The 16,324-nt window shown below is 37.7% G+C and overlaps 1 protein-coding gene across 1 annotated transcript in view; it reads left to right on the top strand.

The window, feature by feature from the left end:
* ITGA8 (integrin subunit alpha 8) overlaps positions 1–16,324 on the top strand; it is a 122,790-nt gene that overhangs the window by 72,139 nt on the left and 34,327 nt on the right. Inside the window, exons 22-25 of the mRNA XM_009275732.1 lie at positions 2,577–2,656; positions 5,747–5,827; positions 10,671–10,776; positions 12,628–12,786. Of these exons, the coding sequence (XP_009274007.1) occupies positions 2,577–2,656; positions 5,747–5,827; positions 10,671–10,776; positions 12,628–12,786 (426 nt within the window). The remainder of the gene's footprint in view (positions 1–2,576; positions 2,657–5,746; positions 5,828–10,670; positions 10,777–12,627; positions 12,787–16,324) is intronic.

The raw sequence follows: 16,324 nt of genomic DNA, 5'->3' as shown, positions 1-16,324 counted from the left end.
GGAAGGTCTTGCCCATTTCCTGGTAGATACCAAACTGATTCTTCAAGAGCACAGAGGCTTTAGCTTTCATATGCACTGTAAGACATTTCAAAACAGGCTAGCCCTCTGTCTCCCAGCGTACTCCTAGATCCTGTTGAACATAATAACAGACTAAAGCTTATCAGTAATAGCAGAAATGTCATGTATTTCAAAGATAAATGATGTTACTCATGTGGAAAATAATGCAATTTTAATGAAACTAACTTCACTTGGAAAATTTTGAATACAATTAAACTAGTCTGATAAAATGAATGTCCTACTAAAATACGGAGGTTGAGTGATTGCTAAGTTACAAGCTCAAGCAAATTCAACTCCTTTGGCCTCAGTGGGTTTTCAGCAAGGGCATGTGAGCATCTTAGCCCCATTCTTAGTAGCAGTGTCAAGGGCTACTTGACATTAACAAAGTCATACAACCATACAAAGGCAACATCTGCAGCTTATTAGACTCGTACAGTAGGAGTGTGTTTCAGTATTAAATAAGGGATTAAGCCTCAGGAGTATAATAGATCATCAAAACTGCAGTTCATGTCTGCTCTGAGGAAAATTTTGTCTTTGGTTCATCAAATCTTTTTTCTGCTGTAAGTGGAAACAAATTTATATAGACTGATTAGTAAAAACAGTAAGAGAAATGCTGAATTCAATATTTGGAATTTTTTGTCTCGGAGATTAAAAAAATCATGTTATATTTTTAAAGGTGAATGAAATATCAATACAGTTGTTAAAATCATGTCCAAAAAGTGGTCTTAAAAATAGCTTACGTCTCAATTCCAAGTCAACTATTCAGCTTCTGTTTAATTTAATGAGCATTATCTTTTAATCTTAAAGATTTTGCTTCCAAAAAGAGCTATAAATACGACATTGAAATGGTCAGATTTCAAAGATTTGAACTTGCCATTTCTTTTATGATGACAATATTGCTTTCAGCATAGGACAACTGAAAGAAGTAATTGAAACGTGTTAGCTAAGTCTCGTTCTGGAGATGGATTAAGATTCAGTGATGCACCACTGCAAGTGAGGAAAGAAGGAGAATTGAATGAAAATTTAAAAAAAAATAATGCTTAGGAAAAAGGAATTACTTAAACATCTGAAATTACATCCACAGAGGAAAATGCCTCCTCTTCAGTGATGTTGAATCTGGGTCCCAAACATAAAACTCCACATTGCTGTGTCCTGTACTGTTGCTGACAATGCTACCCCAAGTATGTTAAGGAAAGTATGCCAAGCAGACAACTCTTTTTCTTCCCCCCCCGCCCCCTCCAATCTAGTCAGATATTGGCAGAGATGAACGAATGATGTCCTCATTTCCTAATGCCTTTTGATGAATTTCTCAGGAAGATTGTTTCTCCACATGGAGAATATGGCTATATGTAACCATCCTTTTTGAAAAAATGAAAGCACAGTGTGCAAGTTATCTGGCAGGAAATTCTACCATCAGGCAATAGGGGAGGTAGGGGGGAGTGAGAAGTTGTACAAGATTACAGGCTGTAGACTTTGCTGTCAGTCTCAATGCAAAATCCACATTTCAAAAATTACCAGATTTAAATCACATGCAGTTGAAATGAGGCAATTAAAAACATTGATTTAAACATTGCAGTACAATTTTATTAATTTACCATGGAGGGCAGAGGGCATCTCCCCCTGCTCCCCTGCCACTTGCATACTGGGGCTGTAACTATGTCCAGCGAGAGGGTTACAGAGACCCCACTGTATGCTATGGTATACTCCTTCTTCAGTTAGCCCTGCAATTCCATTCTCTCTTCTGAATTAACTCGTTCTGCTTTACTCCGTGCCCTTCTTGCAAAGCAGATGGAAATTATCAGAGGGAGGAAGCAAGGTCTGCATAAACACAAGGGAGCACCAGTGGCAGCCCTTATCTCCTTCAGTTTTGGGAACTGTGTGTTTTACCCTTTATCTTCTGTGGTCACACACTGCAAGTTGTGGCAAACTGAACTGCAAATACAACTTTGAAGTTGTATTCCTCTTAACTGAACTATGGCTCCCAGAAGCTGCAATGAAAAAACTCAAACCAAATCAAACTAAAACATCAAGCTGCTGCTAATTTAACCTCTAGAAGAAAAACAGGTGATCAGTCAGCCCTGCAACACCTAAAGCATGCAGCTCATATGTCATGGCTGCAGAGACAATGGGAGGAGCAGGAAGCCCTGGAGACCTGGACAAAGCCATGCATGGATGGAGGCAGGGATGAGAGGTGCCAGACGGCTATTATTTTATTTTGGCTTGGCAAAGTAAAGCAAAGACTGTCTGGATGAAGAAAGGCCCACTGCTGTGTTCTTGGGAGTATGCTCCTCTGTTCCTCTTGATCTTTCCTCTGTCCAGCCAAGTTTTCCATCTGGTGACATACACAGGCACGATGGTATTTTTTCCTGAAAACAACTAAATGATATTATTTCATACTAATTTTAAAAAGTAACAGTGTCCTATACAAGTCTGTGAAATGCAATGTTGAACAGTACTGCTTTCTCAATATGGAAAGATCAAACCATTTTTTGTAATCTGTTGTTTTGTTTCTTTCCCAGTTCTCTACAGGCATTCGATTTTCTGTTCAGCATTTTGAAAATGCAGATTTCAGCATCAATTTTGAGCTGCAAATAAAAAGGTTAGATGTTTTATCAAGAGTATGATTATTTAAATTCTGAATTCCTGTTGATATCTGAAGTTTAATATATAAGAAGGTCACTCTAACTCTTCAGTGTTGGTATTTATTTCATGGGCTTTCCTATGGTAGCTTTCTTCAGGAGGACTTGTGGAGTTGGAGCCTTGCTAGCTTTTATCAGAATCAGTTTTAGAGTTATTCTGAGGATTATATTTTGTTAAAATTCAGAGTAACTGGTTTTGGTCAGTGGTCCAAGAATCTTCTACAGATTTGCCAAATTTGCACTTTGTTCTCCACTTCAGGGTTAATGAACAGTGATCACTTTGTAACAAAGTTCTGTATTTAAAAACGTATCACGCTCTGAAAAAAAGAGATACGCCACTTCTTCACAACAATTTAGAAAATGGAAGGAGAACAGTTAAAATCTGCTCAACAAATTTACTGGCGTGAAGAGAAAACAATGTTTCAGTTTGATGCAGGTGAACCTTTGTCATTTTTCCATTAGTTTCCTGCACATTTGTGGGGCTGAAATATTACTGCTGGAGAATCTTCTGTTTTATGCAGAGCAGTATTTCCTCCACAGGGACAAAAAAGCACAGGACAGGCTGGGTTAGGATAACAGCAAGAACAAACCTAGGACTTTTTCAGTAGGTGGCGGGGCTTCTGCTCCATCTGTCCTCATCAAATACACACTGGAGTTCCTGATGGGGCCCTCCCTGCCCCACACAGAGAGACTTAATTGCTAATGTCTGGCCTTTAATGAGGGCCTTGATCATGTTCACTATGGTAAATAACTGAGACATTTAAAATGTTTAAGTCATGTTTCCAGAATGTAACCCTTGAAAGAAAGGACATGCAGAAACTTGGGAAGGGCACAGCAATGCCACAGAAGACAATGAGGTGCCTGGTCAGGCTTCAGCCCTCTCCCAGGGGTCTGGCTGGGGAGCTGGAGAGCATGCAAACCTGGGCATGGGCTCCTCCAGAGAGAGATACAAGATATAACGTCTAGCTTGTAGGTCCCCTGTCCATACCACTGTTCACTGTCAGGTCATTAATGCCAGCAATACAGTTTTAAATGGGTATCAGAGGCTCTCGTCACTACCTTTTTCATGCTGTAAAACTGGGGAGGTTCAGAGCTTTTTGGGTAGCTAGATCTTTTTAAGTAATAAGAGTTGAGGGTAGGTCACTTTCGTAGAAAAAGTGACAAGGCTTTACTGAGGAATAAGTCTGAACTTCAGGAGATAGCAACATCTCATTCTTCCTCCATGAGTGTGACTCCCTAAAATGTAAAGGGAGGAAATCTGCTGGGCTACCAAAAAGGACAGTTTCCACAAGCTGGTATCAAAATGCTGAAGAGCGCCCAGATACTTTAAAAGAAAAAAAGTAAAACTTCTTGCATAGGGAATGTACCCTACAGTTAAAACTCACTGCTTTGTACATTCCTTCTCAAGCAGCACTACAGTTTGTGCATTTCTATGTCCTTAGTGAACAGGTAAAACAATCTTAAAAGAAAGAGGAAACAGAAATCCATAAGGCAGAAAGAGGAAATTACCTAAATGGAAGGAAAGGGAAGCAGAGAACATGTCTGGATTTGTGTCCTGGTCTGAGTTATTCAAAAGAGAGACCTTTAATTTACTCCAAAATATCAAGTGGAAAATAAATATTTTGATTTGCAAGACTGAAGTTCATTACTTATAGGAAATAAGAGGCTGAGTAGTGTCTTGAAATCTGATTCCTCTTCTGATGGGGACTTTGCTAGGCAACTATATACCCCTTTAGAGAGGGAGATGTCCTGGCACTTTTATTTAAACTATTTTCTTCTCTACAAAAATACCATAAAGCACAAACAAGATTTGAATACCAAATATATAGGATCAAAATCTGTATTTTAACTCTATGGAAAGTAGTACCATTATACAAATTGGAGAGCAGCTTATTCTAACAAATTAGTGGTATAGTCATTTTTATACTTTAAGCACTTTTTGTACTCAAAGCAATGGCTATAGAGGATTACATTAAAAGTTCAAATTATGTTTGAGGGGAATCTGCATTAGTTAACAAACAAATTAGAGCTGCTCCTAATTTTAGCAATCTGTAACCAGAAAGCCTGGATCAAAGCAGTATTGCCTTTTACTCCTCAAGAGTCAGTCCCTGGGAATGCTGGCCGCCTCTGAATGTTTCCATTTGACTGATGCTACCCAGATGTGATAGCAGTAAACTGTGACAGCAATAGAAACTTAGTCTCCATGAAGCAAGGAAGTACTTCCACCCTTCCTGCCACACTTCCTTGGAAAAAACCTCCAAACTTAGTATCATTAATCCCATAATTAAATAAAATCAAAGTCTGTAATTATTTATTTTCACTATCTTCATGAATTTGAACCTGCAAACCTTTCTTTACATGAATGGGCTATAGTCATAGGAATGGCCTTTTGAAGTAAGAGAAACTACCTTTACCTTTACTACTAAGGATTTGCAATAAGAAAAGACAATAAAATGAGTGAGAGCACTGGGCTTTAAACATAGAGATCTGTTTTCACTGTTAAGTGGGATTAAGAGTGTAAACACTCTCTGGATAGGGGAGAGGAGAAAATAAGAAAGGTAAAGAAACAGTTTATTTTGGTTCTTTTTCTTCAAAGGCTCTGTCATGCAGAAGCCACAAGTTTGGAGAGTCATAAAAGTAAATTTTATTACAACAAAGCCTATCTTGTTCATTAACACTGGCTTCCTCCAATGCATGAAACACTGTTGTATTCTATTAAGATACTCCTATCCGTACAGATAGCCAAGTTGAACAAGGGAATTGACATGATATTCTGAGCTAAATAAATTTGTATCATCAGATTCATGCATAGGATTCTTTAAAGGAAGCTTTAATTGATTATATTATTAAACATGTGAGGAGCTCAGATAATATCAAACTTTAATACCAGCATCCTACAAGACTGAAGAGTGGCAATAGCAAGGCCATGCTGTAATATGTGCAATGGTATCGCTTCCTAATTGTAGGCCTTGTGGTATTCAGTGCTGTATCTATAACAACCTAGAGTTCTGCTAGATAACCTTTTTAACCCTTGAACATATCTTTTCCAGTTCTAACAAGATTAATCCTACCAGCAATTTAGTTAACCTCCATATCAACATCAGTGCTGTGGCTCAAGTACAGATCAGAGGGTAAGTATTCAACCATTTCAATTCATAATAACTACTTTTTGTACTGAATCTTTCCACATATAATAATCCCATGTAGTGAATCTTTTGAAAAGCCTTATCCACCAAGAACACCTAAGAATTCCCGGGGAGTCTCACCCCTGCAAGCCTTGCAGGATGGAGCTACTAAGGACTTACCAGGTCATGTAGGGCAGGACTGCCCACATGGACTCCAGTAAGCTTACTGAGTGTCTATGCAAATCCAGCACACTGTAGAAACCCACACTGTAGTAACACCAGTCAGAGCCAACATTTTATTTGGGCATTCAAATTGTGTATGGATGTTACTAGTACAAAATGCCTGTTCATATGTGTAGGTCTGCTTGTGCGACCACTTAGGCACTTAATTCTGAATACCAAAGCAGAATCTGCTGCTTTTATGACTGGAATGGTGAAACACATTATGGCAAGGCATATACTAATAGAAAGCAGAGTGAGGCCTTTGGAAAAAGGATGAATAAGAAATGAGCTATGACAGGAGGTCAACCAGCTACTACTGTAGGATTCTTACATTTCCATCTGAAGCAGGTGCCTGTCCACTGACACAAGGGATACCGAAACTAAACAAGCACAGGATATGATCAAAGATTATTATTTCTACCTCTATTTTCACATACAGCTTGGTTTCAGAAACTATAAAATGCAATTTGGTGATAAGAATCTCAGACTGCCCTGTAAAATCTTGGAACTAGACTCCTATCCTGGCATTCTGGAGGAAGTCAGCAGGATGTTCTTTTAAAGCAAATAATTGCCCAAAATGCTTTTTGTCTGGGATCTCAGATTTCCTGCATCTCCTCTTCTCAAACTACAGCTCCAGACCTTAACCATTCTCAGCTCTGCAAGAGGAGAACAGGAGGTACATGGCCCAGCTTCACTCCCACAGTCAGGCCATGAGGCCTGGCTGATGCAAGAGGGGTAGATGTCTCTTATATGATGCACCTCAAGGGGCTGCCTTAGGTGTAAACAAATAAAAATGCATTTATTTATGCTTTTATGGATTTATAGAAATCCGTTTATTGTTATCACTTCTAAGACAACACTTTGACTACTTAGTGCCAGCAGACAGTCCAATCGTTTTGGAGATCACAGAGATCATATTTTCTACTCTAATACTCAATCTAAACCAGGGAGATTTTTAAAGTATTTTTCGTCACATTTTGTAAGTGTTTTCTAGGTTAAGAAGACTAACCCTAAGGCTAGAGTTAGGTGGAAAAAAGAGGACTGACACTCAAAGACTGTGTGGATATATGTTAATGCTTATATTTCTGAAAAGGAGCAGTTGAAAGACAACATGTTTAACAAGAACAGAAATGAGAGTCTTATTTCATTTTCTGTAGTTAGTGGTGATCTAGGGAAATGAGCTGGATAGGAAGAGAGGTGAAAAATAAAATATTAGGGGGAAGGTAACACAGAAAGAGAAGTAGAGGCTGAGGAAATAAGAATCAAAGGGGTTAGTTGGTGGGCTGCAGATATGTGAGGAATGTTGGGAGCCAGCAACTGCTAGATGTTGCCATGGGTGGACACCCAGGTTAAGGACTGGCTGGAGTTTCAGTGCATCAATGAAATGGTTATGGATACATACACAAGACTTCTCAGTAAAGGCTGCTTCCAGTGCTGTGGATTCTGTTTATTTCAGTGAAGTTGCTCATCGCTTTAATAGAAAAATCTTACAAACTTTTTTGTATTCTTTGCAAACTTTTTGGAAACTTTTTGCCTCCATCATGTTCTTTCTGTGCCATAGTGTGTCCTTTTTAATGAAAAGTTCTGTAACAGGTAAATAGATAGACACCAAAAAATGACCAAAACATCCTCGGTTCTTAAAAAGAGCATGCCCACAAGTGGAAAAAGTGGCTTGAATTGCTGCCTGCAGTGCTAAGAAACAGGTCATTAAATACAGAGGAATTACTTAATTGAATGACTTCCAGTTCCTTTCCTCTTAAATCTTTTAGTTTTCTTATTAGCTATAGCATGCATGTACAAAGGAAAATTCCCAAATGCTTTGTTGACAGATTTTGTTAATTACTCAGAGATACTAAAGCATACAGCTCCGAGGGAACTGTTTGCTCACAATTTCCTAGATAAAAATAAAAGAGAGACTGTGTCCACATTTGGACTGGAAAATATCTTGCATTGATTTCCCTACTGCTCTGCACAGAGTTGCATGAAGTGAGACTGGACTCATTGTACATTTTACTGAGGAAAAGTAAGTAGTTATCAAATTGTGCGTATGCATACCTGCATATATACTTGCACAGTGGACCCATGCAAATACTGCCTCTATGAGAAAGGAAGAAATCTTCTTCAATATCCTATTCAAAAGAAATTTAAGGCAACTCCTTAGATAGTTCATTCAATGAGCAGTTGCTCTGATAACTGAGATTTGATTATTCTGCTTACCTTTTTTTCTATACAAATGTAAGAGTTTTATAGTTTAACTGTTATTTCCCACTACTGAAAGAGCACTAGAGGAATGAGGGATTCAGGAAGGAAGTAATTTGGACTGGGAGGATTGCAGCTGGCAGAATTCTTATTGTATATCCCACATAAGCATTTTCTGTAGAACATACTTCCTTTATCTTATTTTTCAGTGCTCTTGTTTGACTGATCGTTGTCACCTAAAAGTCTAGGAAAAATCCTTGTCTAATAAATCATTCAAATGTTAAAAATATTCTCAGTTAAATGCAAAATAAAATAATCAAAAGAGAGGATTTCTGTTTAATTCGATCTGATTTTGCTGCTTTCATGTCAATAGCAGAAGTCCTCAAAATAACTGTAAAATCTGTTAATATAAATATTCTTATATACTTTATAATTGTTTTAATTGAATGTCTACATTTACACTTTGCACTTTGTAATTCTGTGGATAAGAAAAACACCGCACAGGAAGTGTAATAGAAAACACTGGGTTTTGAAACCGCATGCCTGCTTCTTTTTGTCTATGTACACTTTCTGGTTTGCAAATTTTTGCGGTAGCTTACGGGTCTCTGTGTCTTGGCTTTTGTAACAATATAGGAAATTCCTATTCTCCAACAGCAATTAATAATTAAAATGCTACTGGAAACAAGGCCATTTGTGAAATATAACAAGTTAGGCTAAGTACCTCATCTGAAATGACTTTTTAATGAATATGTTTAATTTCCTTTATTATTTGGTTTGGCTTGTAAATTTGTCCTCTGGCATACTTGTTAATACAAACTGCTGGCCTTTTGAAGTCTGGGGAAGTATTTAAAGTTAGCAGGATACTCCAGGATACCCTAAATTTCATGAAGAGTTGTACTTTAGCTGGATGGTATTAAGTTGTTCTTCTCTGGGATCCCTTGCTGCTTTGAGAAGCTGTATTCTGTAGAAAAGTTTCTATCAGACATTTCACTCATTTTATATGACATAAGAGCTGAAAGCAAGAACAGTTTGTTTCTTCCTAAAGTATTTTAAAATGCCACCATTTGCAACAAAACATCCAGTCTTCTGTTCTCTTTTTCAAGGGGCAATCTGCAGTGGTGCTTTCTCTGTTTAGACTCAAGGGAAAGTGAATTAACATCGATGGATAGAAGTCTATCATTTTAGTCAAATGATATTATTCTGAAATTATTTAGTCAAATGATATATTCTGAAAAAAACTCATTAGCAATTCTTTTTTAACGGTTTTCTGTCAGCAAAATTCCAGCTTTGGCAAAACAAGCATTGAAATTTTATGGTTTTTCTTTAAGCTAAAGATTCTGGAAACCAGCAAAACTGAGTGAGAGTTGACCCTTGTAAAGAAAGAGTAATACTTACAATTTTAGCACCAAGAGCTACTTTCAGGACTAGCAGATGACAGATGTCTGTGCCAGAGCTCACCTACCATGCTAAAAGAAATTCTTGGGATCTGATTTCCCAACTTCTCAACAACTGAATAAGATTAAAGTTGGCGTCTGAATGGGATCCCTCCAAGGCACCTCCAGTTTTTATGGGAAATAAAATGCTTGTGATTCAAATAGAAACATTAACAGAAGACTACTTGGTCCTTTCTTGAGGTCAGACAGAGAAGGAAAGGAAAAATAAAATAGCAGACAGAAAGAAAGATGTCAAACATTGTCACTGTTTTCTTCATTTATGATTGATTTACATGTTGCAAGTTGCAACAGTGTTTCAGGGAATGCCTTAGGTGCCACTTCGTTTGCGAAGCAAATGGGAACCCTGGAGCACTATTTCAGGCTCTAGTCCTGAATTCAGTTTCTTGATACACCAATTTCCATTGTGACTTTATGGAAGTGACAGTACCTCAGTTTCCCACCTGTAAAATGAGATAGACTACTTTGCAAGGTTTTTTAAAGGAATAATAACAGAGGTTATAAGGAATTTACAGTCAGAGCAGTTAAATAAATATCTAAAAATGGATTGCAGGGAAGGAAGATGCATAACATTAAACATCTACAGGCTTTAAATGGAAATGAGAAAATACATTTATTTACGTATCATTACTCTAGTTTTGTGGATAATGTATTCAGATACCTCATCAGTGAGAATGATGTAAATGCCCGACAGACTGCATTCCTCTCTCCAAATAGAGAGAGTCACTCCCTTGTCTGGAAAGGACCATCCATCAGAGGAAGTATGAAACTAAATGCACACCCTCAGTAGTCTGTAAAGACTGGGTAGTACTTTATGGAAGCATTGTATTGTTCACCTCACCTAATTCTAATGAATGTCGCCAAATAAAATGCCCTTAAGAGCTCAGGTTTCTATAGTGGTCTTAATTTTTTTTCTAAAAGTAATGCAGCCGGTCACTGGTAACAGTTACTGTTTCAGCCTGGTTTATGTATTACAGAGTGTCTCACCCCCCAACAATTATTTTGCCGCTTCACAACTGGGAACCCAAAGATGAACCTACAAAAGAAGAAGAACTTGGTCCTTTAGTAGAACACATCTATGAGGTAAAAATGATACATGTTGCCACAGAACGTCATGCTGCTCCCATTGAAATCCTGATGAATTTGGCTTATTGTCTTTATCTGCAACTAGATAAAGCCACAAATGTAAATATTCTGACTTTAGCACGTGACCCAAATTCAATCTGCGAATTCACAACCCCAGTATCTGTTCATGTTAGTGGAGGAGATATTAGTTTATGCTAGGAGTCTGTCTTTGATATTTAAGGGATCTATAAACATTTTGTGTGTTTGACAAGAATTAAAAACAGTGCTTAAAAGCTCATTACAATCAATGCCAAATATTTTCAGTGATTTGATTGGTTTCTCATTAAAAGCTGTGAGTGTTGTGCACAGGAAAAAATATGTTTCCTTTAACAATGAGCTAACTGAAAAAAAACTGTAGACATACATATAGCTTGTTACCTCATTGCTCAGAAAATGTTGTGTTGAAAATAACTCTTAATGTTTGAAGTATACATATTTCTACCTTCTATTGTTGTTGGGTTTTTTCTATGGATGATTCATCAATTAAGAGAGAAGAGTTCAGGTTAGAAAAAAGTGCATTGAGTGAACTACATCAAATACAGGCCACCTTTGGAATCTGATGGATGACCTTTATTCTAGGGGGTAAAACAGAGTGCTTCACATGTGGTTATAATTCACAAACTAGCACTCAAGAAAATATAAGCAACTGAGCTTAATCAGCAGTGTAAGATTACAATTTGCATGACTAATACTAAACTATAATGAATCAGACTGTAAAATACAAAATATTATTTGTGAATTCCTCACCTTAACACATTTCTCTAAACTGAAAAATCTCTAACAAATCTTCCTGTCTCAAGCATTTGGGCTGTTTCATATGTGACTTCAAATGTATTAAAATAGTTACAGTGATTAGTTACAGTGATTAAAGAAACTGCTTTCATGGTTTATTGATATCAGCAAAGCATAAAAAAGGCCAAAAACCCACCCAAAAATCCTTTACTGAAGAAGCTATAAGATTGAAAGTGGGTTTTATTTGGTTCTAAATAAAGCTCATCAGTCACAAAAATTCTGCACATTTAAAAAAAGGAGGTTCTCACATCTCTAGAAATTTTGACTAAAGCTCCATGGTGTTCTGCTTCTTTAGCTCTCATGCCCAGTGTTAACACATATCCAAACTTCCTGTGGTCATCAGATATTTTCAAAATGTAAACTGGTATAAGAAAACTATTTTAATAGCCCAGTTTTTTAAATTTCTATGATTTCTATTTTTACTCATTTTCCCAGAAAAGAATAATGTTCTGGGATGTTACTTTAGGAAAACTAGTTCCTTTTTTTCTTTTGGGGAAATTTGAACTGAGAAGTGTTGAAAGTAGAGTTTTTAACCACAAAAACTAGTTTAAGCTCTGCTATACCTTCTATTCCTGCACCCTGAAATGTGATTCTTTTGTGTCCTAAAGTTTCAGCTACTATTTTCAAGTATGTTCTGTTAAGGTTCATTGTATATATTTGTATAGTGTATTTTGCTAGTGTGTTTTGGTTTGGGTTTTTTATACTTTTTTAGGTAATTTCAGCTCTTTCATATGTAGGAAAAAACGGGAAAGGTGATGGATTTCTTGGATACAGATTCAGACAAAAACAGTTGTTCTGCCAGATTTGCCACTGGCTTTGTGACTAACATGGAGAGGTCCTTTTCCCCTACCTGCCACAGATTCTCCATCAATAAACTAATATTAATAATCTATATAGCTTTCCCAAGGTACTTCAAGGCTGTGAACACTAAGAATTTGAAAATGTCTAAGTGGTGGTTGCTGTGTTTTTTGTTGTTATTTACTGCCTTGGAAAGTATTGATGATATTTGTTTGACAGCTTCACAATATAGGACCAAGTGCCATCAACAATACAGTTCTCCATGTCGGTTGGCCTGTGTCCAGTCGAGAAGAATTTCTTCTTTATATTCTTCATATTCAGACGCATGGACCATTGCACTGTCAGACGAGCTCTCCTATTAATGCAATGCAAATAAAGGTAAGTCAGCCCCTTTTATTTCCATCCCTGTCTGTGTTTTGCTTGATTTTTTCTGCCTACACTTCACAATGGGATGGAGCTTTTGGGGAATTTTTCACAATGACCCTGAGATCATTTTCCTGGGTAAGAAACAAGATATAGATAGTCTATAATGTTTCTAGTGTGACAGTTGTGTTGCATGGTATGTGTTTGGTTTCTGTACTCTTCTTATCAGAAGAAACTTGTATTTTGATTCAGTATCGCAGCATTAGATAAAAGATATTTTTTTAATGGAAATTTGCAGGGTTTTCCTTGAGGGTCATTTTTAACGTGGCTTTGGATAGATGATAGAAAATTTTTCAGTTCTCATGGGACCCTGAAAATTCTTGTGTCCTAAGGAGTACATTAATTCAGAAAGTCATCTGTACAGCAGTGCTCAGCACATGAACTCCCAAAGGTGACGTAAACCTTTGTTATGTCAAGAGATGCACATAGCTCTTCAGTTGAGTCTGATACAACCTAGCACTGGTTTGTTTATCAAAAGGTCTTACATCTGAACCTGTTAGCAGTGGGGAAAATCCTTTATAGCACAATAATGCAATATCATTAAATTGAAAGACATGAACTTCTCGGAGCTGTGTATTTAATAGAGAGCAGACAGCCACCAGGTATTGTAGCATTAAGTATTTTTAAAGGGTGTAACACAATTTTAGTTTTTTATTCCAATACAAATAATCTACAGCTAATTTGTATGGTGATTTGGTTTTTTAGGATCATAGGCTCATTCAGGTTGGAAGAGACCTCAGGAGTACTTTGATCCAACATCCTGCTCAAGCAGGGTCAGCTGTGAGATCAGACGAGGTTGTTCAGGGCTTTATCCAGTCTGGTCTTTAAAACGTCCAAGGACTGCAAAACCTCTCAGGGCAAATTCTGCTGCTTCTTGATTGTCCTTACAGGGAAATGGTTTTTCCCTACATCCAGTCTGAACCTCTCTTGTTTCAACTTATGCCCATTGCCTGCCATCATCCCACCATGTACCTCTGTGGAAAGCCTGGCTCCATTTTTGTGATAACCTTCTCCCTCCGACAGCTTCGGTTCCCCCAGAGCTTTCTCATCTCTGGGCTGAACAAGCACTGGTCCCTCAGCTTCTCCCTGCAGAACAAGTGCTCCAGCCCTGAGCATCCCTGGGGGGCCCTCCACTGAACTCATTCCAGTATATTGATCTCTGTCTTCTGCTGAAGCCCCAAAAATGGATGTTGTATTTACATGTGGTCTAATGAGTGCTAAGCAGAGGGGAGTAATCACCTCCTCAGTGTGCTGCCTTTGCTCCTGTTCATACAGCCCAGGATGCTGTTGGCCCTCACTGCTGATGGCACACTGCTGGCTCATGTGCAGCTAAGCCAGGTCTTTTTCTGCACAGCTGGTTCTTAGCCAGTCAGTCCTCAGCATGTTTTGTTGCCAGGGGCTATTTTCTTGCACCAAGTATATGATAAGATACATATTTTTAATATCATATGCTATATTTTATATTATGGTTAAGTTCAACATAGTATGAGACAGTATAATCTGTAAAATGGGAGTCATTTTAGAAGCCTATATATTTTTTACCTGTCAAAGTGTTAATGAATGATTTTAATTTTTCAAAGAACATACTTTGAATATCCTATAAAGTGAAACTATCAACTGGAATTCTGCATGGAATGTACTCCAGAAATGGAAGTTTTCATGTATTGCCACTTGATAAAAGGATTCATATAGTCTACAACTATTTTATGGCTTAACCAATATTAACTCATAAAAGTTACAACTTTTTCAGCAACATGACAGGTTTTTGGTTTTTCTACTTGGAAATGATTCTATAATTATTTTAATCATACCAGCAGAAAGGAAAAAATCCCCTACCAATTTTTTCATAAGTGTTACTCCTAGGTATTGTTTGCCATCCAAATTGCTTCCCCTTCCATGGACATAGTTCTTCTTTTATACCAGAGCTGGAAATCTCAGAGTTTGGAGGAAACACTAACAAGGGGAAGCCTAGTAGCGGCCTCTTCAGTAAAGTGTTGATATGCCAGTGTCTAAAAGCCTGTTTTAAGGTCTATGTTTGTGATGGCAGATCCCCCCAAAAGAGCTTGGTTTGGCTCCAAGCCAGAAGATTTAGCAAAACACAGCTCTACATATTATCCCATCAAAAACAAGGTATCCAATTTATTAAGAATAACTGATTCCAGACACTTCTGGAGTAAACAACACTTCTCGAGTTTAACCAGTAGCCTGTTAAACATCTTGTGGGAAGAGCTGCATTCCAAATGCTGAAAGTGCTATACGTCTTTTGCATACCAGGAGGGGTTTGAGTTCAGTACAGTGGATGAAAGTGGAGACATCTTTCTAGTGAAGGGGATTGCTCACAGCCACAGGAGCTACAAGACAAGTCTTTAGCTTAAAGAGACAGAACTACAATATATACTTACAAGAATATAGAAAAACTGATGTATACCAAATACATTATGGCTAGATTTTTGTGTTTCACCCAGGAAGCCAGAGAGGGGTTAGGATTCCACCCTTTTATTTAGTTTCTCTAGAAGAAGAAACTGAAGATAGAAAATGTTTCCATTTTGTACCCAAAGCACAGCAAGTTTGGAAACAGAGAATTTTTTCTATTAATCTTTTCCACGGCATTTCCACCTATTTTTCAGAAGTGGTGAGGAACAAGAAGCTGAGCTGCTGCATTTCTATTTGCAAGCCTAGCATCTCAAAGCCACTAGTCAGATCAGGTTGCAAGTGCATGAAAAGGAGTTCAGCATCCCTCCTCCCTAGCCACTGTGTTCTGTTTAAAGTTTCAATTAAGAAGCTGAGATGGGAGCATTACTGTCAGGAGGGCAGAGCTCCTGGGTAGAATAGTGCCACAGTTCTTAATGACATTTTCAGGCAATATATTTTTTGATGATTTTTTTTTAGGTTTTTGAGTTTGCTCTTCCTTCTCCTACTTGATAATGATTACATCTGTTACATAAACATGACTAAATTCTTGTGTGGCTTGTGTGAGAACTTCCTGTAATAATGAAATAATGGTCCATCTGTCTTAGCAGAATATAGCTTTAGATGCACAATCATTATTGCAAGAATTTAAACATCCTTTCCTTATTTCAGTTTTTCAAAGCACTGAACGGCATGAATACACAAATCAGTTTTCAGATATGTAATGCTTATCTATTGCTTCAGATGGGAAGAGGATACAGAGACAGCTTCCTTCAGGTTTTGTATAAACAGCAGGATGCCTGGCTCAAATTTCCAAATAAGGCTAAGGACATTATATGCCTGGCTCCTCTTGGATTTCAGAAGCTAGCTCTCTTAGGGTGCTTGGGCATTTCCCCTTTGAAATGACTTAGATTGTTCAATTTCAGTTAAAGCAGTATATTCCTCCCCATTGCTGAATTTCTTGTCTTGTAGAAAGGTTTCCTTTGTGCTTTGTTGTTTCTTCCACAAAGATAAATCAAACCTGTGCACACACGGGAAGACTCTTATTTAGGGACTTTTCCGTTTCTGTAGCTTATCTTTCTCT

Source organism: Aptenodytes forsteri, unplaced genomic scaffold (assembly GCF_000699145.1).
Source record: "Aptenodytes forsteri isolate BGI_AS27 unplaced genomic scaffold, ASM69914v1 Scaffold172, whole genome shotgun sequence".
Classification (NCBI taxonomy): Eukaryota; Metazoa; Chordata; class Aves; order Sphenisciformes; family Spheniscidae; genus Aptenodytes; species Aptenodytes forsteri.
This window is presented reverse-complemented; position numbering and strand designations above follow the sequence as displayed.